The sequence below is a fragment of the Bubalus kerabau genome, chromosome 1 (genome assembly GCF_029407905.1).
Source record: "Bubalus kerabau isolate K-KA32 ecotype Philippines breed swamp buffalo chromosome 1, PCC_UOA_SB_1v2, whole genome shotgun sequence".
In the NCBI taxonomy this organism is placed as follows: Eukaryota; Metazoa; Chordata; class Mammalia; order Artiodactyla; family Bovidae; genus Bubalus; species Bubalus kerabau.
In genome coordinates, this window is record NC_073624.1 from 229,360,854 (window position 1) to 229,386,946 (window position 26,093).

Sequence of the window (26,093 nt, forward strand, 5' to 3'; positions counted from 1 at the left end):
GCGCCCAGCGCGCTGCCCCCGCCCTGCCTCCCTGTGGTCCACACCCCCTTTGGGCTCCCGAGCCGCTGAGCTGCAATAGTCGGGGTGCGCGCCAACAGGCGCTGCCGGCCCCGCTTCTGCCGGGCAGTCAGGTCCCAGGAGCGGACGGACCCAGGCGCCCGCGTCCTCTCTGCCGCCCCCTCCTCCCTGCTCTCACCTGAGCTATTAGCCCACTCGCCTTCAAGGCCGGAGGCTACAGCCCAGACTGAGAGGGACAGAAGAAGGGGAGAGGGCACCTGAGGATACAGAGCTAACACTGGACTATTTCACCCCCAGGTGATGAGTGAAGTCGAAAGATCCGAAGATTTAAAAAGCATCTGGAGTCTCCGTATTGAATGAAAGACCCACTGCAAAGGCATCATCATGAACACGAGCCGTAAGTGGGTCCTCCTCTTCTTTGCCATGGGAACAGGGTGGGGGCGGGAGGTGCAGGAGCCGGCGCTGGGGTTGCCTGGAAGGAGGAAGGAAGCCTGGCACGGGGTGGACACATGCCCCCAGACTCCTCCTCGGTTTTTTCTGTGCTCCCTCCCGAGCACAGGGATATGGCTCCGGGTTTTCATGGTATTTGCTAATGTTTTATTGGCCGCGCCACTTGTCTCCGTTGGGAAGGCTGCTTGTCTCCTTCTAGCAATGCCTGAGAAGGCCTAGGAAGCAGAAGTGTAGCCATTGTCTGACTGAGGGGGGCTCAGAGGAGACCTCCCGGCACACAGCTGGAAAGAAGATGAAGGCCCTGCTGGTCTTGGAGCTGGAAAGAGGCAGGGAGACTGGCCTCGAGCTGGTGGGTGGGTGGGTGGGTGTGGGCAGGCTGTGGGATAGGAAGGAGCAGTTTGATAAACAAATTGTCAGGAAGCCACCTTTGGGTCTGGATGGAGATTGTGAAATATCCCGCTCTAGTGCGCAAGCAGCCCCATGGACCCAGGGCTGATATTTTTCACATACCTGAAGGCTGCATTTAGCCATCCTGAGAACAAGAGAAAAGAGACAAGCCCTTTGGCCAATGTTTCTAAAATGCCAGAAGCAGTAACTGCTCTGCAGAGGCAGAACCAGACATTTTACTGCTGGGCTGAGCCTCAGCTGCTGAGAAATGCAGTGAGAGATACAAGGAGGCCTAAGCTCTTTCTCTTCAATTCAGTACCTTTGACCACGGGCACCCACTGGGGCAGGTGGCATGAGCACCACCCTGAAAGAGAGATCTGGATTCAAATCCCACTCCTGGCCAGCTTCACTTGTCTGGGTTGTTTAGCAGCACGTGGGGTTGTTGAACCAGAGAACGCCTAGGAACATTCACTTTCCTGGGTCTTTGACTTGGCTCTCTCCTCTCTGGATCTCCGATTGCTCATCTGTAAAATGAGAAGGGTTGAATTTGAGCTTCTTCTAATCTAAGAATCTGCAAGTTCCTTCTAAAAAAGCTACAGCTGAGAAGCAAGGTCATAAAAATCAGTACCTTCTGAGGCTGTGTTTGACACCAAATCAGGTTTCCTTAACCTCCTTCCATTTCAAGGCTGTTGGCATGGAGGGGAGGAAAACAAAGCCAGGGAGATGGAAATGAAATATATTTATTTACTATATATTTGTATGAGTCATCTCTCTGCCGTCTTCCTTTGTGTATTGCATAGCTGTGCTAGGCAGGCAAGTGTAGCTGGACTCCCTCTGCCTTTTACAGCCCAAGAATTTTGCCTCTTGATTTTGACAGTCTGGAACAGGGCTGAGGCTTCACCTGAGGCTCTGGAAAAGAGCAAAATTAGGTAGATCCGATCACCTAGTGGGCCACAAATTTGCATCCATCTGTGCTCTCAGACAAGTAAGAATCTGAAGTGCCTGTCACTTCTCACTATCTCTAGGCAGGGAAAAATGTATTTATGGGAGTCCTTTCTCAGTAAATGACAGAAGAGAAAGATGGCTCATTTATTTTTCAAGGAACTAAGAAAGAAGGTAACAAGCAACAGACCCTGCTTTTTTCTCTCTTTAGAATCATAAATTCTTGTACCATTAGCAACACTGAGTATTCCTTAAATAAGGAAATAGATTTTACTTAAAAAAAAAAAAAAAAAGTAGTAGAATTGAGTACTGCAGAAGAGAAGGACTAACAAAAATGCCATTCCAGCCTCATATACTTTTTCTAAGTGGGGAGAGCGCGTTTATTTTCCAGGAGCAGGGGAAAATAAACAGAGTGACTCAGGCAGCCTGCGGGTCCCTGAGGTTCCCTATGAGGAAGTGATTCTCTAAAGGGCTACCTGGAGGCAAACTGTGGAGAAACTCCTGCTCAGGGCTTTGGGCCTGGGCTCCCTCATCAGTGAGGCTCCTCCCCACCCTGGGAGTCTCCAGAAGGAAAGAGTAGAAATCAGACCTTGCAGGAGTGATGGTGTGATGGGGTCACAGGTCACAGGGACAGAGCATGGGCATGTGGCCCTTGGGGTGACCTGCTGTAAGCAAAAGTGCTCGCCCCATTACCATGTGAGACTCTTAACTCAATCCTCATGCCTGAAATTGAACCTAAGAGAAACTGGCACTCGGTTTTTCCCTTGCACTTTCACTTCCTGAATCCTCACTCTACCAGCCACTGGGCTACGCATTTCACCTGCACCTCTCTCACATCCACCCTGTCAAATGAGCATTATTGCTCCGGTTTTGCAGTCTTCATCAAGTCGTGTGGCTAGTTTTGGGGTTGTGAAAGGTACGTGGATGCATAACATTATCAACAGTGTGTGCCATTCCCAATCAACTGTTCAATGTCACCGTTGAGATGGGGGCAGATCATGAGCTTATTATTATATTGCTGGTCACTTTATCTGGAGTAGAGGTGCATGGGCTGTATAGGCTTGGGACAGCGTGTAAGAGTTGAGACAGCTCGAGCCCTGCCATCAGGTGGGCCCAGGTTCTAGCTGTGTTTTCACTCGCTGGCTGTGTGGTCCTCAGGATGGTTGTCCCATCTGCAAAATGGGAATGATGGGACCTTCCTCCACGTGGAATGGCGATAAGTGTTCATGTGTCATGAACAATTCAGAGAGCAGTACCTGCAACAGAGCTGGCAAGGTGTCAGCGATGGTGGCCGGGCTGTCATTGTCACTGCTGTGGTCATTGTGGTTCTTACCATTGTTGACTTTATGACATTAGCGAGCAAGTCACTCAACCTCTCAGATGTCACACCTTTGTCATAAATTGAAAGGAATGTGTAAATGTGATCTTGAGGACAAGACAGGAGGATGAGAGATTGCTTTGTAAATATATGTAAATTTTTTATTAATAAGGAACACATGTCTCAGGTGGTTTAAAAAAAAACAACAACAGGGGAGTGCCCAGCCAGTGACTCCTCAGAGTACATTAGGGAAAACAGAGCCATCATTTCTACCTTGGGCTCTGTGAGGTGGGTCTACCTTCCAGCCTTTCTGTCCCCCTGCACACACCCAGCCTAATTCCAGGGATCTGTCAATTGACTCCTGATGTGCTGAGGCAGCCTCCTAACTGGTCTCCCTTCACCCACTCCAGCCGACTTCAGTGCCCCATCCACTCTCTGCCTCACCCTCTGCTTAAAACACACATCCCATTGCTCTTAAGACGCGAGAGGAGACCCCTCAGCAAGGCCTGCAGAGTCCCCGGTGGCCCAGCCTTGCTCACAGCCCCAGCTCACCCACACATGCATCCACTTTCTCCGCAGCCCTATCATGTCCACCTCCTCTCATTCACCTCCTGGAAAGCTCCCTGTCTCTAGCACCACCCCTCTGCCCACCACCCCTCTTCACCAGGCTGGCCTCCTCACCCCCACCCCGACCCCAGTCCAGCTAACACTCCCTTGATGACGTTCTCCTGTTCCTTCAGAACCTTGTCTCTGGTGTCACACACTCACCCCTGTGGTCACATTTTCCTGACCCTACAGAGCAAGGAAAGTCTGGTCCCAGACCTCTTGCTCTCACATAATCCCCAGAGCCCCAAAGGCCTCACCACCTTATGTGCATTTTCTTAGGCAGCAATAAATCTTTGGTTATTTCCTGTCAGTGTCTCCCATTCTGTCCCGTCCCCAGGAGTTCCCAAGACCTGGGAATCAAAGCCAGGGGAGATGAGTTGACCCTAGAGCATCAGATGCCCTGAGCACCAGAGTCAGTTCTGTGTGTCATAAAATGCTGTGCTTCACTTGGGTGGGAGCTCCCAGAGCTCCTGAAGGCCATGGCTTTCCTGGGCACAAAGCCAGCACTGGCTCATCCTCGAAGTTGGAGAGTGGCCTGCATACCACATAAAATGGTACCAAGAGCCATTCTCCCTTCATTGGCTTCCCCTGATGGTCTCTTCCTTGGCTGTTGTTATGGATTGGCATGCCAACGAGCTACTTTTTTGGAGTAGGCTTTGTTTTGTTGAAATCCTCCCAGGTGGCACTAGTGGTAAAGAATCTGCCTGTCAGTGCAGGAGAGACGAGAGACGTGGTTTGACGATCCCTGGGTTGGGAAGATCCCCAGGAGTAGGAAATGGCACCCCACACCAGTATTCTTGCCTGAGAAATTCCATGGACAGAGGAGACTGGTGGGCTACAGGCCATGGGGTTGCAAAGAGTCAGACATATCTGAGCATTGTTTTGTTGATGAGAGCAAAAAGAGTCATAGAAACCTCACAAAGGTGTCATGGGATAAGCAGACAGCACACTGGGGCAGGAAATCCTAAGCTTTGGGGTATGGATTCCTGAGTTCAGATTCAACATCTATCATGTATTCTCTTTATAATCTTGTACAAGATCATGTTTCAACCTAAATTTTTATGATTATAAAATGTTGGCAGTAGTGCCAGATGGGTTGTTGTGATCAGATCAGATCAGATCAGATCAGTCGCTCAGTCATGTCCGACTCTTTGCGACCCCATGAATCGCAGCACGCCAGGCCTCCCTGTCCATCACCAACTCCCGGAGTTCACTCAGACTCACGTCCATCGAATCAGTGATGCCATCCAGCCATCTCATCCTCTGTCGTCCCCTTCTCCTCCTGCCCCCAATCCCTCCCAGCATCAGGGTCTTTTCCAATGAGTCAACTCTTCGCATGAGGTGGCCAAAGTACTGGAGTTTCAGCTTTAGCATCATTCCTTCCAAAAAAATCCCAGGGCTGATGTCCTTCAGAATGGACTGGTTGGATCTCCTTGCAGTCCAAGGGACTCTCAAGAGTCTTCTCCAACACCACAGTTCAAAAGCATCAATTCTTCAGTGCTCAGCCTTCTTCACAGTTCAACTCTCACATCCATACATGATCACTGGAAAAACCATAGCCTTGACTAGACGAACCTTTGTTGTCAAAGTAATGTCTCTGCTTTTGAATATGCTATCTGGGTAGTTGTGAAGATGAAGTGAAATAGCATGAGAAATTCCTTGGTGGTAGGTCTCAGGGAATGAAGTTGAACTTGAAGTTGCATTGGCCACTGAGTAGAGCAAAGTTTTGAAATGATGGTGTCATACAAGCCAAACCCTCTGGTTCAAAACTAGCCTGTTTTGCTGGTATTGTGGCCATCACTGGGTTCAACACACAGGAGAGCCATGGCTTTCAGGAAACCTTCAGGAAAATGATTAACCTGGTATTGTATATGGCATGAGTCTAAAAGGGCAAGACAGGAAGTTAGGATCCTAGATGAGAGATAATTAACCTAGTTCTGAAAAGGTCTGAGGGCCAGGATTTGAGTGGCTGTAAGAATAGAACTTGGGCAAACTTCAGGAGATGATGAGGGACAGGGAGGCCTTGCATGCTGCAGTCCATGGGATCGCAAAGAATCAGAAATGACTGGGTGACTGAGCAATAACAACAATAGAAATAAGGGGAAAGATCCTTTAGAGAATGAAGTCCACATGGCCTTGCACCTGATTGAGTTATAGGGTGAAAAAGAAGAGGAGTCTATCTTAGGGTCCTGGCAGGGAACAGATGTGTGATTTGAGGGGATTTAAGCAGGAGCCTTTGCGAATATGTGAGAAGGATGTAGAGAAATAAACAAGAAGCCAGGATGGCCAAGGACTAGGAGGCTAGAAACAGTGGCCCTTACTACTCTTACCACACCTTCCCCCAGACTGAAAGAGGGGAAAAAAAAAAGAAGCCAGAGACCCAGTCAGCTGTAGGGAAGGCACTGCCTGGTGGGAGTTGTTGCTCCTGGCAGGCAGGCAGCTTATGGTAACACTCCAAGGAAGGAACCAGGGGAATAAATATCCTGACCTCTCTCTCCTTCCTCCCTTGGATTTCCTACGGTACCCAATCCAACCAGGAGCCAGAGGGCAAGGAAGGCAGCTGGGCCCCCACCGTAGTCAGCCTCCCAGGGTAGAGGGGGAGCAGAGTGGACCTGGGGAGGCAAGGGATTTCAGCATCCAAGACACCCAGCTCAGGAGCAGCAAGACCTCCCTCTGTTCATGTCATTGCTCACATCAGGAACTCTAAGAATTTCTAGAGAAAAGGATCTATTGTAAATGGCACAGGAGGATGCCCTCTAATGACATTCTAAATTCGCATAGTAGATGGAGTAGAGATGATTATATACTTTATAAGAATAGAGATTTTTAAAAATGAAACTATTTCCTAAATGAATAGAGCGCTTATTGACAAATGACCACTTGAGGCTAAGGGAACGTTAGAGGAATAATATAAGGAACAATGTTAAACCATCCCAAATGAGTATAACACATCTCTCAAATCACAATGTGATTTCAAGAGTACTTGCATTGCATAAAGGAAGTGATATCAGTTCTGAACTTTTTCATTCCTCTCTGGAAAAAGCCTCATCTGACTGAGATATCGTCTGGTGTCGTGAATGTGAACAACCGGCCAATACCCAGCGTTAGCCAGATACCATTGTAAAGAACAGAAAACAGCCAGCAGTGTGTAAGCACCTCTTGCTGGGTGCTTTGCCAGTTAAATTGTTTTCCTGCAGTTCTTAAGGGCATAGACTGGACCTAGATGGCTGGGTCCACATTCCAGCCCTGCCCTTTCCTTGCCGTGTGTGCTTAGGCAAGTCACTTGCCTTCTCTGTACCTCCGTTTCTCATCTCCAGTGATAATCACAGGGGTATAGTAATAGTGCCTCTCTCATAGAGTTGTTATAAAAAATAAATAGGTTAACAGTTGTGAACTGCTTAAAACAGTGCCTGGTAGATAGCAAGTGTTTATAAAGTGAATAAAAATAGTATTATGCTAGAGCTGCTGTAATAAAGTACCTCCAACTGGGTGGCTTAAAGAATAGAAATATATTGTCTCATGGTTCTGGAGCTGAAAGTCCAAAATCAAAGTTTCTGCTGGGTTGGTTCCTTCCAAGGGCCGTGAGGAAAGGATCTGCTCCAGGCCCCTCTCCTTGGTTGTGGTGGCTGTCTTCTCCCTGTGTCTCTTCACATCGCCTCTGTCTATGCGTATTTCTGTGCCCAAATTTCCCCTTTTGATAAGGACCTTATCCAATAAGGTCTCATTGGATAAGGGCCCACCCTAATGACATCATTTTAACATGATTACCTCTGTAAAGACCACATATCCAAATAAGGTCACATTCTGGAGTACTGGAGGTTATGACATCTATATATAAATTTGAGGAAACACAATTCAATCCATAAGGCATTTGTTAAGTAAATGACTCCTCAAGGAGAGGATTTCCCTGTGGATCAGTCTTCCCAAATACCAGCCACACCCTGGGGCTAGTGTACGATGCTGATAGTTGGTTATCTACCTAGTCTTGATGTTTAAACTCTAATTTTACCACCTCTAACCAGCAGAGATGGAGCCTGCCCCGGAGAGCTTGAAGGAAGTGATCACACGTAGGAGGTACCCAGAAAAGAGGACCGTGGTGACTCAGTATTCCAGTCTCTCTGCAAAACGCACACTCCTCACCTTACCCCTCATTTTGGTCATTATGCACAGCTGTAGCATTTCAGCAGTGAAACAGAATTTATAGTCATGGAATTGTTTTTCAGTCTGCCTGGTTCCTAGGAATGTCCAAGAAGGGGAACAAGAATTAGATTGTTCATTTGCTCACTCAACAAATATTTACTGACCACCAACCCTGCACCCAGCATGTTGCTGGAGACACAGCAGTAAATATAACAGGCATGGTCCTTGCCTTCGTGGATCATCCAGGTCAGCAAAAGGGGCCAGCTGGTGGCCTGCCTGATAGGATATGTTTTATGTGCCCAACACCAGGCTTTCAGTGAATTTTAATTATTTGCAAACACTCAGAAATCAAAATTGGGGTTTCTAGCTTCTCTTTAAGGACAGCCTGAAAGACTTTGCATCCGTGCCCCTTTGTTCCTACATGGCAGACAATAGTCAGTAGAACTGCCTGCCTTGAGGGGGCATGCACTATTCTCTAGGGGGCCACAGTTGCCACCTCCATAGGAAGAGAGGTGCCACACAAGGACAGCTTAATACTTTTCTATTACCTTGCCACTGTAGGTATTTGAATTTATTTTTAATTGAAATATAGTTGACATACAATATTATATTAGTTTCAGGTACACAGCAAAGTGATTCATGTATGTGTGTGTGTGTGTGTGTATATATATATATATATTTTTTTTTTCCCGATTCTTTTCCATTACAGGTTACTGTAAGATATTGAGTATGGTTCCCTGTGCTATATAGTAAATGCTTGTTTATCTATTTTATATGCAGGCATTTGAATTTTTTAAACTCTAGTCTAGTATATGACTCATATAACATCAAACACAGAGATGAGAAAACCGCAGCATATTGTTCATCATGGGAGAAAGTTCTATCTCGAGTTAGCAGTTGATTAACACCACCATGCCATAAAGTGCTCTTGAAGTGAGCCAGATCCTGCTCATGGCCTTTTTTTCCCAGCTGACACATTCCCAGAGGGTGATATCATATCCTTTTGGATACAGTTGGGCAAACAGTGCCCCACCCCCAACTCCTAGAGGTCAGTTTCACTTCCAGAGGAATCTGTTAGTAGGGGATGGGCACAGACCAAAGGAAAGCAGTTCTGGATACCTGGTCCCAGTTCTGGGTGCCTTTATCAGCCCAAAAGTAGGACCCTGGGAGGCTGGACTGTTCCAGAGTTTGTTGTGACATATGGGACATGCCTGGTCCAGTGGAGGACATCTAGTCGACAGCATGAGCTCCATATCTGTAAGGTCAGTTTATACACCCACTCAGCTAAGGGGTGATTACTGAAAGGTCACACCTTGACCCAGAATGGCTGCATAAAACCTCTCTGTTATGATGGGGATCGCCTACTTGAGAAAGAACGGTGAGAAATTGGGTAATGCCAACAAAACTTCTTCAGTTGAGACCAGATTTTTCTTCATTTCTCTGGAAGAAATCAGGATAGTAAATTATTCATAGAAAGCAACGCACAGTACGTAGCACATTGTCATTGCTCAAAAGATATTTGATGATTTAATTCATTAATGAAAAGCCCACTCTCTTTTCCTTTATGAAGATCTCTCTTAGTTTCATCTTTATGACCATCTGCTATGTTGCCCACTTGGATATTCCAAAGCACTTCAAATTCAAACTAAAATTTAATAAACTTACTCTTTTTTAAATGGAAAAAAAGAAAAACAAAAAACCTTCTTCTACTCTGTGGTCCCAGTTGATTGCTAGAATCTCCATTTACCCAGTAAGGAAGTTAGTAATCAGAAACTAGCCCTCATCTGCATTTCCGTTTCCTCCACTCCCCTGTGTTCAGTCTGGGTCCACATCTGGTCATTCCTACCTCCCAAATGTGACCCAAACTCTTCCTTCCTCAGCTGCCATCACTGCCTAGTGTCCCCAGCACCAGCCACGGCAGCCACTGGAGTAAATGGTTGGGGGAGGAGTGGGTTGAGCTCAAGTTCAGTCGCAGGCGTCAGAGCCACGTGGGCTGCTGGACAGTGTGATTCCAGGCTGCAAGGGGCAGGAGGGGTCACAGCGCTGCTCTGCAGAACCCTGATTAGGCTGTGTCTGAGCATTGTATCCAGGGCGGAGCATGCCCAGCAATGGTGGAGGGACTTGAAACACCCTGAGGAGAGGGCCCTGAAGGAGCAGCGGGGATCCTCCAGAGTCAGCCACATGCATTGGTTCTGTGTCCCCCAGAGAGTATAGATAATCCCTTGGTGATTTCACATGATGCTACTGGACTGTGCCCTGCAATCCAGAAGTGTTAGCCTTCTTTCTGAGTGCCTCGCCAGCCAGACAGGAGGTCCAGACAGGCTCCACTTTGCCGTCCTGTTGCTCCCTGTGCTGCGGTTACTGCTGTGTGCTCGTGCCACAGCCCCACCCCCTTCTCTGGCAGAATTCCACTCTTTACTGCCTGTATCATTTCAAAAGCTTTTTCCTCGGATCTGCTTGATTTTGTGCAAAGCACAGGTCTTTCTCCATGGGCTGTTATCTCTTGCCCTCACCCGCACCAGCAGGGCCAATGAAAGGACTGCCTTGCAGTGGTCTAATGACACAGTTGATCTATTTTAAGCACCTGAAGCACACTCCACCAAGTGCCAATCTTCCCGCAGCAAGCTGCTCTCAGCGTGCGGGGCCAGGGCCAGCTCGAGGTCTGCTGCTGCTGCTGCTTTTTGAAATCTGGGGAAGCAGCCCAGGGATCCAGACCCTGCCTGTCCAAGGACGATCTAAAGCAACCATAAAATTAGATATCTTCACAGTCAGTATGAGGTATTCTGCAAGGAGAATTGCCCATAGTGTCAGGAATATAGGGCACAGGAACCTCGAGTGACCATAAATTCCTCTTTCAAAGGGCAGATACAGAGCCTGGGCCCATTTCAGGTAGGGAGAAGGGACCTAGGAGGCAAAATTTCAGAAACAAAGAGAAGCTCAAGCCCCATCAGAAATGCCTGAGCCTTAGACCCATTTTTCCTCCTCCTCCTAATCAAGAGACATTCTTTTCCGATTATAGCCTGAGTGCAATTATTTACAAATATTATTTATTTAATTCTTGCAACAATCCTACAAAGCCCTTCCCTGCTCTGTATATAAGGACGGTCCCCCGTATTACATGGACTCTCACCATTCTACACAGAACTCACCATCGTTGGTAATTGTATTAGCCATTGGCTTGTCATTTCTGTCTCTTATCCCCTTTTGGACTATAAGCCACATGATGGCTCTGTGACAGGTCTGTTTTGTTCACTGCTGAGTCCTCCAAACTCATTACAGCTCTTGGCACAAAGTGATGGCCGCCAGTGACCGTTCATGTTGACTGAGCATTAACTGTGTGCCAGGCGCGGTGCTAAGGTCTTCACAGACATGAATGCATTTAACCCTCACAGAAGACCTACGAGGTAGATGCTAATAATATCCTTGTTTTACAGAGGGGCAGACCAAGGCTCAGAAAACAGGTCTCTGGTCCTAAATCTCATATTTAACAAGTAATGACGCCTTGAATGAATATGTGAATGGGAGGATCTAACATAGACTATTAAATACTCCCATTTTGCATAAAAGGGAAATGAGGTTCAGAGGTACAGTCTCCTGGCCTCAGTCACACGAGCTGGGAGGTGGTGGAGCAGGTATTTGAAACCACGTCGAGCCAACTCCAAGGATCTTTTCCCTCCTTCCTGCTTCCTCCTCTTCACCGTCTTTCCCCATTTTACTGTGATGAGAATTACGGGGTGAAGGGGAAGTGCAGGTTGGGGTGGCTGGTCTTTTTCCTGTTGGATGTCTTAGCACTGCTCTCCTGTTCACTAGGGCAATGACACAAATCCCTGATCTCTGCATGGCGATGTACCAGGTGCTGAGGGATTGGAGATGCACAGGAAAGAATGTGACCTCAGACAGCCTCCTTCCAGCATCACCCAGGGGCAGACACGAGCAAGGGTGACTGTAATACAATAAAACCCTCTTGGCTGTTGAAAGAGCAGGAAAGAGTGAAGAGGGAGGCAGGCCAGATTCCCCTGAAAGAGCCGGGGACTATTTTGTGGAGAAGGTAGCATTCACTGCAGATCTTAAGAGATAGCTTGGATGGGGAAGAAGGCCGTTCCTGATGGGCTCATCCATCCACTCTTGCAGGCGAGCTTCCACGTTCGCTTGTTGCCCAGCTTCTGCATTCCAGACCCGTGGCTGGGTGGGGAGGGTAAAATAAACAGAAACAAAGTAAACAGAGGGTTTCAGGAAAGGTCAGCAGGTCTGGTTATCTATGAAGTATGAGGAGGTGGACAGTGAGGAAAGAAGGTGGGGGTGGGGGTGGCTGGTGAGGATCAGATCTTTGAGAGTTATACGTGCCAGGCTGCAGAGTATTTGTTACAGTCTGTGACCAATGAGGAGCCATGAGAGGTTTTGAGCCGAGCAGTGAGCCCCCCCTCAGAGCTGTGCATTATTTAGGAAGATCTCCCTGGTAACACGTACCTGATGGATAGGAGAGCCCAGAGGCAGCAGAGGCTGGCTGAGCACCGTGGAGCAGGTGTGAACGGATGAGAAGGGAAGGCATGGGGAGCAGAGAGGATGAGCTGGCGGGTTCCCTAGGCATGCTGTGCATTGGTGTTGGTGTCACTGCTCTTGTCCGTTCAAGTGGACCTGTTAATCTGATTCTGATTGCTGGGACTGTGCGAACTGATACTTTGAAAATTAGGTTACTGACCACAGTGAGATGCCTTCGATAGTGTATTTGATAAGCACTTGAGCTGTGGAGTCAAAATGCCTGGGTTCATGTTCCAGCTCAGCCACTAACTAGCTGTGCAACCTTCTGTGACTTTCTTTACCCCCATAGCTTCAGCTTCCTCTCAAGGTGGTTGGGATGGGGGAGGGCAGAGTGAGGGAATGGGTGTTAGATGCTTAGCACACATTCAGTAATAATTAATGAAATACAGTTGAATGTGTTGGAAAAAACCCCTTTCAATAAACAAATTAATCAGCACATGGCATGGTTAGGACCAGTCACTGCTTAATCATTCCATTGGAGAGAGGAACAGAGGTATTGATAGCCTAGGACTTTCACTAACATTTAATTTTATTTATTTATTATACGTCAAACTATATTCTAAACTCTCTGTGAATTGTCTCTTTTGATCCAAGTGTGAGTCAGGAATGAGATTAATGTTGAAGAGGACAATCTTAATTGAATAGGGAGAGAGTCATACCAAGCCAGGAATTGACAAACCTTTCCCGTAAAGGGCCAGGTCGTAAATATTTGGAGTTTTGCGGGCCATATGGTGTCTGAGGCATAGAAGCAGCCCTTGATGATATGTGGTCATATGGATGCGGCAGCAGTTGAGTCACAATTTATTTCCAAAGGTAAAGGTGGAGGGGGATTTAACCTGTGGGCCAGTTTGCTGATCCTTATGCTACATAATCTCTAATGTCTCTTCCAGCTTTGAAATTCTAAATTTGAAAGTCTAAAAGGAGGACACAAATACTTAATCTCTCTTGCTTAGTTCATCTTTGTAACTATAAGAGAATTTCACCTTAAATATGATAAGGATTACACTGGAAAGATAGACCCAGAAAGGACTCTAGAAGGCTCCATCCTCTTTGTGGCTTTGTTTTCTGCACAGCCTATAATTCATACTCTGGGATTACCTGACTCATCTCATGTGACCACTAAATGCCAGGGTGCACAAGCTGCCCTAGGGTCTGTTGAGCAGGCAGCTCTTGATACTCAGGTCAGAGACTCCACTTGCGAAAAAATATACAGGGCAGTATCCATGCCAGGGCCTCCAGGCGCAAAGTGAAGTCTCCTCCTACTTTGCTCCCTGTTCACATTTCCTGCTCAAAGCCCCCCTTCCTCTGTAATGAGGTGCGATGGCAGAATTGTCTGTCCAGCATGTTTTATCATTCCTGCTTCTGATTCCTTGCAAGAACCGCCCCTAACTCACTGGAGTACAAATGAGCTGTCAGTTGTGTTCTGCCCCTCCCCCAGGTGGTGGCACGTGACCTAGACCAGCCAATCGGAGTATCCCATCTATCTATGCCACAAGGATTTGTTCATCAATGGACATTAGACCCAAGAGAGGTCAACCATAGTATTCGCTGGAATTGTATAGGGAAATACTAGGGAAAAGTATTCATTCCATTAAGGTTGCTGAGCTAAGGCTCTTGGAATACTAGTGGGCATTCCTGTCCAGCATGTGGGAATAAGCTGTTTGAAAAAGGTTATAGCTCTGACCATATGGTAAAGCCTCTGAATCCAGCCAGATCTGAATGCAGAGGCCGCCCACCCCACCCAGAGACCTCTCACTTGTAAGAACTAACAGATTCTCTTTTTTGCCTAAACTAATTTTGAGTTTCTGTAAATTACAATGGGAAGGACCCTAACTAAGGCACTTGCTGCTGTTGTTCTACCCTTTTTCTCATAGGCAATTACGTCATGTAATTATCCTCATTTATCAAAATTCTAGCCATCTTTAGGCTAAAAACTTCCTCTCCTCCACTCCTGAAGTTATTTTATTTCCTCTTCTAAAGTCCCGAACTCTTGTTTTAAAACATTCTTATGATTATGGGTCATTTGCTATAACTCAACAGCTTTATTCATGTGCATTTCCTAGCACCCTTCTTAGACTATAAGCTCCTTGAGAATAGGAGCCCGATGTCAGTAGGGAATAGTGCATTTGTTCTACAGCTACAAGCAACAGACCACTGCAGAGTCAGAGCATTATTGCTGCAGCTTACAAATCCATATGGGCACCAAAATGCAAATGCATGATATTCTGTCAAACGCATGCATAGAAGGAAAACCAATGTGGTAAAATAATTGTTACTTAAAGATGATACTAACATAGTGAGGCTAATATTTTTGACAATAAAAAGGAATCCTCCAATGATCTGAATGTGGTTACATGGATATAAACAAATGTAAAATTCTTAACCTTTTACACTGAAGATTTATACACTTTATACAAGTTACACCACAATAAAAAGTAAAAAAATAAAAATAAAGGAGTCCTTATACCTTATACTTGATAACCCTGTCCATCACTAGTCAATACACAAAATTTGAGATAGGTCTTGCTGCTGCTGCTGCTAAGTCGCTTCAGTCGTGTCCGACTCTGTGCAACCCCATAGACAGCAGCCCACCAGGCTCCCCCGTCCCTGGGATTCTCCAGGCAAGAACACTGGAGTGGGTTGCCATTTCCTTCTCCAATGCATGAAAGTGAAAAGTGAAAGTGAAGTCGCTCAGTCGTGTCCAACTCTAAGCGACCCCATGGACTACAGCCTACCAGGCTCCTTCACCCATGGGATTTTCCAGGCAAGAGTACTGGAGTGGGTTGCCATTGCCTTCTCCAGAGGTAGGTCTTAGACCTTAATAAATGAAAAGCTAAAACTGTACAGCTTCTGGAAGAGAATATTGAAGATTATCTTATGATCTTGAGGTAGGCAGTGACTTCTCAGAACACTAAAAGTGGCAAAAATTGGCAAGAAATTCTAACACTTTACAAAAGAATATATACAAATGGGTGCTCAGCATCATTAGTCATCAGTTCAGTTAGTTCAGTCACTCAGTTGTTCCAACTCTTTGTGACCCCGTGGACTACAGCATGCCAGGCTTCCCTGTCCATCACCAACTCCCAGAGCTTGCTCAAACTCATGTCCATTGAGTCAGTGAAGCCATCCAACCATCTCATCCTCTGTCATCACCTTCTCCTCCTGCCTCCAATCTTTCCCAGCATCAGGGTCTTCTCTAATGAGTCAGCTCTTCAAATCAGGTGGCCAAAGTATTGGAGTTTCAGCTTCAGCATCAGTCCTGCAAATTAAAACCACCTTTTTACACCCATAAAAATGGCTTAAGTTTCTCATATATTGTTGGTGGGAATGTTAAATGGTACAGCAACTTTGGAAAACTGTTAGTTTCATAAAAACTCAACACAATAAAATGAAGATCCAGCAACTCCACCCATGAGAGGTGAAAACATAAATCTGCAGAAAGTTTTGTGCAGAAACGTTGCAGGCAGCTTAATTCATAATATCCCAAAGCTGGAAACAATTGGACTGTTCGTTTGTGGACAAATGGATAAGCAAATCTGGTTACATTTCCACAATGGAATACTATTCAGCAAAACAAACAAAAACAAAACAAAAAAAGCAACTATTGATACATGCCACAGCATGAATGAATCTAAAAAAAAAAAAAAAAAAAAAAAAAAAAGCTGAGTAAAAGAAGCCAGACAAAAAGAAGCACATACTGTATGATTCCATTTATGAAGTTCAAGAACAGGCAAAACTAATCTATGTGGACAGAAATCATAACAGAGTTTGCCTCTAGTTTGGGGGTGGAGTGATTGGTCACAAAAGGTTACAGCAAATTATCTCCATATTACGGAAATGTGTCCTTTCTTGGCTGAGATGTTGTTTACATGTGTTTATATATTTGTCAAAACTTTTTGTTTTTAAGATGTATGTGTTTCATTATTTGTAAATTACACTGAATTATTCTCTTATAGTTCAGTTGGTAAAGAATCTACCTGCAATGCAGGAGACCCCAGTTCGATTCCTGGGTCAGGAAGATCTGCTAGAGAAGGGATAGGCTACCCACTCTAGTCTTCTTGGGCTTCCCTGGTAGCTCAGCTGGTAAAGAATCTGCCTGCAATGTGGGATACCTGGGTTTGATCCCTGGGTTGGGATCAACCTAACCCTTTCCCTAGAGAAGGGAAAGGCTATCCACTCCAGTATTCTCCAGTATTCTGGAATTCTGGAGAATTCCATGGACTGTAGTCCATGAGGTTTCAAAAAGTCGGACACAACTGAGCGACTTTCACTCACTCATTTGTGTGTGTGTGTGTGTGTGTGTGTATGTGTGTTGTGTATGAAAGATTCCTAGGCTTAGAAACAGAAGAACTGACTCCTAATCTCAGCTCTCCTACCAACTCAGTGACATCTGTTGATATTCTCATCAGTCCAGTGGGCCTATCCTATTCATCTTTGCTTACCACAAAGGACTAGTTCAACTATCATCACACCTGGGAAAGTGCTTGGTGAATGCTCAGATATTGTGCATTTCAAGAGCCTCCTCTTCAGATGGTCTTGTGCAGGTCTCTTCCTGGCCCTGATTTTCCAGCTACACTGGCCTCCTTGAACTCACCACACACTTTCCAGCCTCAGGACCTCTGCACATGCTGTTTCTCCATCAGCATTGTTCTTGCCGCTGGTCCTCCATGGCTGGATTCCTTGCCTGCTTACAGTCACAGATGAAATATTTTACCTTCAGATTGCCTCTCCCCAAGCCTTACTCATTTCTTCTTTCTACTTGTCACACTTTGGAATTATCTATTTCTTTAGTTGCTTCTTGTTGTTGTTTAGTCGCTGAGTCGTGTCCGACTCTTGCAACTCCGTGGACTGTGACCCGCCAAGCCCCTCAGTCCATGGGATTTCTCAGGCAAGAATACTGAATTGGTTGCCATTTCTTTCTCCGGGGGATCTTCCCGACCCAGGGATTAAACCTGCATCTCCTTCATTGGCTGGTGGATTCTTTACCACTAAGCCACCAGGGATGCGTATCTTTCCCTTGGAACTATACACTTCCAAAGGAGAGGAAACATGCTTGTTTTATTCACCAGCATGTCTCCAGTCCTTGACGCATAGGAATTACCCAGTAAATATTGCCCAATAAATAACTGCACCAACGAAGATGATATTAGCATTAGCAAATGGACTTTGTAACCTGTTAGGAGCCTGGTAGGCTGCAGTCCATGGGGTCGCTAAGAGTCAGACACGACTGAGCGACTTCACTTTCACTCTTCACTTTCATGCATTGGAGAAGGAAATGGCAACCCACTCCAGTGTTCTTGCCTGGAGAATCCCAGGGACGGGGGAGCCTGGCGGGCTGCCATCTATGGGGTCGCACAGAGTCGGACACGACTGAAGCGACTTAGCAGCAGCAGCAGCAGTGCTGACTCGGGACTTTCTGCTTGGAGCCAGTCTTCCCTGGGGCTTGGTGGGTATCAGGAGGGCTAGTATCACTGTAGAATACTCAATAAGAAAAAGCTTTTTATGTCAAGGGACTCAAGGACATCTTAGGATATCTTGTCCTTAGGAAGGCTAGGACACTTTCTATTCATGAGTCTGTTGGGCTGTAACCTAGGAGCTCTACATTAACCTACATGTTGAAAAAAGTCTGAAGCACACACAGGCTAACTTAACTATCACACAGGAATTGTCCTGTCTCTCCAGGGCCCTGTGTGTCCCACGCCTAGCACAGGCCCAAGATCAGGTGGAATGAATGCTTGTCTCCATATTCATCCTCCTACTCAGCACTTTTCAGACCTCTGGTCCATCACATGGCCTTTTAGCCCTAATTGCTTTCCTCTCTCCCCTTCTAATAATCAAATCACCTTTTGGGGGCTTTCTGGATGTGAATGCCCTTGCCTCGCTGAAGTGGTTTCTCTACTGGGCGTCAGCCCCAAGTGCAGGGCACCTGGACATCACCCTGAGCTGATCTGTCCACGGGAGCTCTCCAAAACCCTCTATTTTACCACAGGAATGTGTTAGCAGACCTGGATTACTTTGGCTTCTGTGACATCATTCTGTGCTGTGGGGAAATGCTTGTTAGCTAGGAGCAAAGTCCAAATGAGGGTGTAAACTTAGAAAAGGCTCTGGTGAAGATCTAAGGGGCTTTGAAATAGGGAAGAAGTCTACCCCGTCCTCCCACCCATTTCCTCTATAGCCCAAATTCTGCCTCACTGTCTGCCTTGTAGTCTGTGTTCTTTCTACCAGTGTCAATAAGCCCTTTATGTGAGTGGGATTTGGGGCTTCTCTGTTTCTCATCTGAGAATCTGTCCTGTGCCAATGGGTTTGGGCCTTTGGCCCACATGTTAATTATTGTCCCAGGGTTCATAGAGTCGACTGGGGACAGAATGCCTCTTTGGCTGGAAAAGAGGTATTCTGGTAGGTTTTTTTTGTTTTTTTTTTGTTTTGTTTTTTTTGTTTGTTTTTTTATGAAGCATTAATCTAGTTTAGAGAGGCTGCAAGAGTGAAAATGTGTGTATGGTTCATTGATGTTTGTTTCTTCTTGTCTGGGCGCCACACGTAGCTGAGGTTTGGGAATTAAATGTCAATGAATCTCTGAGTATTTCTTGATCTCATATTGACAATCATCATTTTTTGCTGCCATTAGTGTCAAGAAATTTTTAAAAAGTATTTTAGAATGCAGAATGGTGGAAAGGAAGTCTGGTGGTGTGTGTGTGCACAAGTGTAGAAAAGCAAGCTCACTAAACTAGGAGTCAGAAGTCTTGATTTGGAGTCTTGGACCATCTCAGTTCCCTGAGCCTTAGTTTTCTCATCTGTAAAATAGGTGGAGTGATCTCGCTTCCCTTGACTCATGTTTTGTGGTATAATTATTGCAATGAATGAGAAGCTTTCAGTTAACCTCTATTTCGCTAGTTATTACATAGATGCCTTCTCCCTTGACTTTCTTTGAAAGAGAATCCAGCAAATGTTTGAATTGTTTTTTCTTATTGCTTTGGATTGTTAGATATGTTTCTTTTCATCATTAGAATTTAATACAGCTGTGCACAGAAATTGAGCACAAGGCAAATCTAGCTTTATTTGGGTTATAGGTAAATGGGACGAGGTAAAAAGAGTCCGTTCATTGTGCCTCTAGTGTCCTTATGTGCAACTGTCCTCATTTCAAATTTTTCATCCCATTGTTAGGCCATGTGTCCAGTCATGCGTTTCAGTATCTCATTCAGAAAGCGTGGTCTCTATAATTAAATGACAATAAAGAGAGACACAGGACAGTAACCATAGGATAGAATCTTTGCTCTTCTCTTTGTGTCATGAAGGGCATTGAGCAAGCTAGACCAGAAAGAAAGAGCCCTTTCATCATGCCCATCAGAGCAGGTGACTCGTTTTGGCCGACAGGCCCAGAATTTCACCCTTCAGCTCATTTTACAATTCCCAGATGAATGGTACCCGTCACAGAATTCGCCCGTGCCTAGTTTGGGAAGGACACCCTTGTACACCTTGGTATGTTTTACTGTTTACTACTCCCCTCACTTTTCAATTTTTTTTAATTGAATTATACTCGATTTACAATATTGTGTTGATTTCAGGAGTACATCAAAGGGGTTCAGTTATATATATATATTTTCAGATTATTTTCCATTTTAGGTTATTACAGGATACTAAATATAGATCTCTGTGCTATCCAGTAAACCCTTGTTGCTTCTCTGTTTTATGTCTGTGCTTAGTCGCTCAGTCATGTCCAACTCTTTGCGACCCCATGGACTGTAGCCCACCAGGATCCTCTATCCATGAGGATTCCCCAGGCAAGAATACCAGAGTGGGTTGCCATGCCCTCCTCCAGGGGATCTTCCCAACCCAAGGATCGAACCCAGGTCTCCTGCATTGCAGGCAGGTTCTTTACCATCTGTGCCACTAGGGAAGCCTGTTTTATGTATAGTATCTGCTTGTATTTGTTAATCCCATACTCTTAATTTATCCACCCCCCCCCCACTGCCATCCCTCTCCCCTTTGGTAACCATAAATTCACTTTCTATAATATGTCTGTGAGTCTGTTTCTGTTTTGTACATAGATTCATTTGTATTGTATTTTTAGACTCCACATGTAAGCAATATCATGAAATATTTGTCTTCTCTATGTAGTTAGTATGATACCCTTTAGGTTCATCCACATTGCTGCAAGTGGCAATATTTCATTCCATTTTTGTGGATGAGTAATATTCCACTGTATTTATACACACACACACACACGCACACACACATCACATCTTCTTAACCCGATTTCTGTTGATGGACACTTGGATTGTTTCCCAGTGGCTATTGTAAACAGTGCTTTTAGCTGTTGTTGAGACAGTCTCTACCAGTGACTAGCCTAAAAGAGGCAGTGGGGCAAGAGCAGTCAGGACTGAAAGCTATCTGCCTTGAGATGAATCTTCCAGGACGTACAACACATCTGCATGTGAAAGCACCTCTGTCATGTCTGTTTTGGACTGGGAGTCTCCTAGTGTTGAGAGGAAGCAGGGTGCATTGGAAGGACAAGAAAGCAAGCCAGGCGGCTGTCATCTACTGCTGGAGGTGAGGAGGGTCTGAAAGGAGATGGGGGAGGCTGGCAGGGACCAGGCCATGCAAGCGCTTGACAACCATGGCAAGGAGTCTGGCTTTATCCCAAGAGCCAAGTGAAGCCATTAAATGGTGTTAAATGCTCTGAAGTGTGGTGAGCGCTTCAGCACTTCAGGGGTAAGCATCATCGGATTTGCATTTTGAAAGCATCACTCTGGCGACTGTGTAGAGAAATGAGTGGGCAAAGGAGACCAGTTAGGACCTGTTGGGATCCTCCAGGCTGGAGATATTAGGGCCTAAACTAGGAGTAGATGGTCAGGGCACTTTCCACTCCAGGAGCATTGCATGGTCTTGATGCCCTGGTAGGTTTTATATCTCTATACTATTTAAAATAATGATTTGGAGTCTGTATTAGTTTGCTAGAGCTGCCATCACAACCTTTAACACATGAGTGACTTAAGCAACAGAAATATATTTAATGATAGCTCTAGGAACTAGAAGTCTGAGATCAAGGTTTCTTCTGAGGCATCTCTCCTTGGCTTGTAGATAGCCAGCTTCTCCCTGTGTGCGTCTGTGTCCTCATCTTCTCTTGTTATGAGGGCACTAGTCATACTGGACTAGAGCTTACCCTTTCAACCTTATTTTAACTTAATAACCTCTTTAAAGACCCTGCCTCCAAATACCTCCACATCCTAATTCCCAGCAAATGTTTTTCCTTGATTTTCCTATAAGGGGTATTTAGGTAACCTGTGAAAGTGAAAGTCACTCACTCAGTCATGTCCAACTCTTTGCAACCCAGGCCAGAATACTGGAGTGGGTAGCCTTTCCCCTCTCCAGGGGATCTTCCCAACCCAGGGATCAAACCCAGGTCTCCCACATGCAGGCGGATTCTTTACCAGCCAAGCCACCAAGGAAACCCAAGAATACTCCAGTGGGGTAGCCTATCCCTTCTCCAGAGGATCTTCCCAATTCAGGAATCAAACCAGGGTCTAATGCATTGCAGGCAGATTTTTTACCAACTGAGCTATCAGGGAAGTATTTCTATTATTCATCATTATCTACTCCCACCTCACTCCCCTTAGGCAAACACGTACCTAGAACTGCAATATGTATAGGAAAAGTTGTATAACTCTTTGATCGATTTCATTTGGGTTTTGGTCTTCCACCAGAATACTGAACTTGATGGAATTTTGAATTCTATTACAGCATGGTTTAGCCACAGAAATTTCCTTTACTGGTTACTTCTTGCGAACAAGTCTGTTGCATTTGCTTTCCTTGTGGTCTCCATAAATTCCTATTGTAGGAAACAGCTGTCAGGTGTACCTTAGCCAAAAACTTAACTCCTCAACTCATCCCATGGCTGTATCTAAATGTTTTTGAAGCGCCCACAGAATTATTGTTGTTGTGCAGTCGCTTAGTTGTGTCTGACTCTGCGACCGCATGGACTGCAGCATACCAGGCTTCCCTGTCCTTCACTGTCTCCCAGAATTTGCTCAAACTCATGTCCATTGAATTGGTGATGCTGTCTAACCATCTCATCCTCTGTCACCCTCTTCTCCTTCTGCCTTCAGTCATTCCCAGCATCAAGGTCTTTTCCAATGAGTTGGCTCTTCACATCAGTTAGCCAAAGTATTGGAGCTTGAGTTTCAGCATCAGTCCTTCTAATGAATATTCAAAGTTGATTTCCATTAGGATTGACTGGTTTGATCACCTTGCAGTTCAAGGGACTCTCAAGGGTTTTCTCCAGCACCACAATTTGAAAGCCTACACAATACTCTCCAGGGTTTGTGAATATAAACAGTATCCCTCCTCAAGTAACGTACAGTCTGCTAGAGAAATAAGGCAAGCACAAAAGTGATGATATCATGGGGTAGACTGTGCTGTAGGTGAATGGTTCTCAAAATGTGGTCCCCAAACCAGCAGCATGAGCATCACCTGGGAACTGGTTGGAAATCCACATTCTCACCCAGCCCTGAACATCCTGAATCAGAAACCCTGGTGGTGGGGCCCAGCAATCCGAGTTTTGACAAGACATCCAGGGTTCTAATGCATGCTCAGGTTTGGGAACCACTGCTTAGTCATAAGAAGTACATGCCATGAGATTTTAAAGAAGAGAGATAATGGAGGGGGAATGAGGAAGAAATCTGTAAGTCTTTCTAAGTATGTTGCATATGAGATAGGCCTTGAGGAGTGGGCTGGATTTTGGTATTTATATGTAGATGAACATATTTACTACAGTTGCCATCTGCATGTTTATATATTTCTTTTACAAAAGTAATTAACAGCCTGGACTCTAACTTGAGAGATCTGTTAGCTGTCCCTTCCGTGCATTTTAACTGGCTCAGTATGAATTGAGGCTTCCATCAACATATGCTCAGTTATAGAGCTGGTAATTATGATTGGAGGCATTTTGTTGGAGGAGACTTTCTGTTCCAAACATAGATTGAATTAGAGTCTACCTTTAAATCCTTAAAGGATTTAAGCAAAAATCAAAGCATCCTGGAATCTCACGGTGTGTAGGGATCTTTAAGATCATCTAGTCTAATAACCCAGCCAAATAACCTGTGAGCTGGCCTTGAAATATATATGGCCTCAGGACACTCAGCATAGTAGCATTTCTACTAGACCAGTGAATGATTCCATAGCACGGATCAGCAGACTATGGCTCAAAGGTAAATTCTGGCCCACTGCTGGTCTTTGTAAATAAAGTTTTATTGGAACACAGCCATGCCCGTTCATTGACTTATTGTCTAAGACTGCTTTTATACTACAGTAGCACAACATTTTAATCCATCCTTAAGATTTTGCAAGAACTCTTAGATCACGAGTAACCAAAACTCAGGTCAAACTAGCTCAAGTTAAACAGGAATCCATCAGCTCCTGGACCTTTGAAATCAAGGGGAGGTCTGGGTGAAGTTGCTGCTCTTGGGATCAGATGGACTGTCTTTTCTAGTCCATGCTGCCCTGGTCACATCTACTGTACCTCCTGCTGCTAAGCTCTCTCCCTGCTCACTCAGCCTAGTTAGCTCTTCCGCCCTCACTGCCCATTTCCATTTCATTCCACCCAGTCTGCTCTGCTAAGTTCAGGTCTTTTTTTCTGGCATAGTGGATCCTGCAGCCATAGCGCTGAGCACTAGACTTGGCATCTGAAGTCCTGGGTTCTAGCTCTGACTGTGCTCTTGAATACAGAAATGTGCATGAAATAAGATGTCAAGACACACTGAAAATTTTTAAAAATAAATAAATAAATATAAGGGATTTCTTTTATTCTCTTAGTATCAAAGAATATTTAAGCTAGGAAAGGCCCTGAAGTTTATCTTATCTAGGTGGCCTGGGTGACAAAATGATCCATACATGTGTTTTACTTGACTCATGTACTCTTCTTCTTTATTTTTGGGTATTTGAGCCAAACTATAATCACCGAGAGGTTTTAAAATCCAGACTTTAAAATCCAGATTTCTGGTTACCCCAAGCCCATATCCCCATATGGCAGGGGTCAATTGAAATAGAGTAGGAACCATGCCTCTTTGGCCACATCTCTCACTCGCTTCATCCCAGTTCACTCACTCATTTATATGACCTCCTACCCCTGAAGCACTGTCTGTGTTCCCTGATTTGATACAATCGTCCATCTTATTCCCAAAGATGTGATTCCTGTCTGTCAATCTGATCCTTCCAACCTCAATCAGCTTCCACATATGGGAAACTCACTGTCTGGAAAGGCAGCTCATTTCATCTCTGAGCAGCTCTGACTCTTGGGAATGCTTTCCCCGTGTAGTCTGTCCCCCTCAGCATCCCCAAATAGATTGGGATGACTTGCCCTAAGTCTCCTGGTGTGCTGGAGGATTAGAAGCAAAGGTATCAAGCTGATGGCCTTTTTATCCCACCTGACAGAGGTGTGTTCTTTCTCACCTTCCTTATTCACTCACAAATGCCCGGTCCAATTTAGGGGCAGAGGGGTACTCGCAGAAATGTCATTCAACATCAATTTTATTTTTGACAGAAGCGTTTGCCTTCGTAAATATTCTAAAGAACAAGAGTTGGCAGACTTTTTCTAGAAAGGGCCAGATAGTGAGTCTCTTAGGCTTTGTAAGTCCTGCAGGCTCTGATGTAACTATCAACTCTGCTATCTTAGTGCAAAAGTAGCCATAGACAAAACATCCATGAATGGACATAGCAATGTTCCAATAAAACTTTATTTGCAAAGACAAGCAGTGGACCAGAATTGATCTTCGAGCCATAGTTTGTCTGCTATAGTTGTAGACTGGGTCAGCAGAAGAGGAGTGTGTCTCTGCTGGTGTCCCCATGCCTTCCATCTTGTAAGGACCAACTCCATTTCTGAGTAGGAATCAATTGCCCTGTTTCCTCTGCAGGAAGTTATTTCTAAAACATTAGGATTCCTATAGTGCAACAGTTTTCAGACATGTTGCAGGGACCCCTGAGACTCCTGGAGGCCCTCTGAGTGGTCCACAGGATCAATACCATTTTTGTAACAATCCTAAGAAGTGTTTTGCCTTTTTCACTCTCTGTCTCTCATGAGGGTACAGTTGAGTTTTCCAGAGGTGATGTCTGATGAAGTCACCACTGACAGCTAATGGAATGTGTGCTTCTGTTTTTTTGTTTTTTAAAAAATTCTCGGATGTGACTCTAATATGATAGATGTCAATAGATGTAAAGCACCTAAACAAAAGCTCTTTGAGGTTCACAATACTATTTCAGGGGTGTATAGGAGTCCTGAAACCAAAGAGTCTCCAACCTGCTGCCATTGTGATTTTCTTATACTTCAAAACAGTTATCTTAAATATGAATCTTTCAAAGAGTCCTTACAAGAATGTAATTTTCTAGCAGTCAGGATCTATGCTAACCATTGTGTTCCATGATTGCACATGAATTTGCACAAAGTGGTTCATTTATTTTAAAGGTGTTTATTATAAATGTGCTGTGTGCCTGATATTGTACTTGGCCTGATTAGAGGAGTGAGCTCGATAAACAGCATCCCTGCTTTCATCAAGCTTAGAGTCTAATGGAGGAAACAGAGTAAGCAAATAATCACAACCTGTTATATCAATACATATTGAAAATAATACAGTCAAGGGAGGGTACCCAGGACTGTGAGAACCAGTAACAGTAGGGTTTCTACTGTGAAGGTAAGTCAGAGAAG

At 45.1% G+C, this 26,093-nt stretch overlaps 1 protein-coding gene and 1 long non-coding RNA gene across 3 annotated transcripts in view; one reads left to right on the forward strand and one right to left on the reverse strand.

Moving 5' to 3' along the window:
- The window catches only part of ABLIM3 (actin binding LIM protein family member 3), a 136,656-nt gene that overhangs the window by 311 nt on the left and 110,252 nt on the right, over positions 1-26,093 (forward strand). For both annotated transcript variants that reach the window (XR_008706150.1, XM_055557952.1), the window contains exon 2: positions 316-415. Coding sequence is in view for 1 of the 2 variants with exons in the window: in XM_055557952.1 (XP_055413927.1) it covers positions 403-415 (13 nt within the window). In the remaining variant the exon portion in view is untranslated. The remainder of the gene's footprint in view (positions 1-315; positions 416-26,093) is intronic.
- LOC129635251 (uncharacterized) lies at positions 356-2,361 on the reverse strand. The gene is made up of 4 exons (XR_008706181.1): positions 2,274-2,361; positions 1,484-1,541; positions 1,175-1,379; positions 356-490 (listed from the first exon to the last, which is right to left on the reverse strand). It is a non-coding gene; the product is annotated as an uncharacterized LOC129635251 (long non-coding RNA).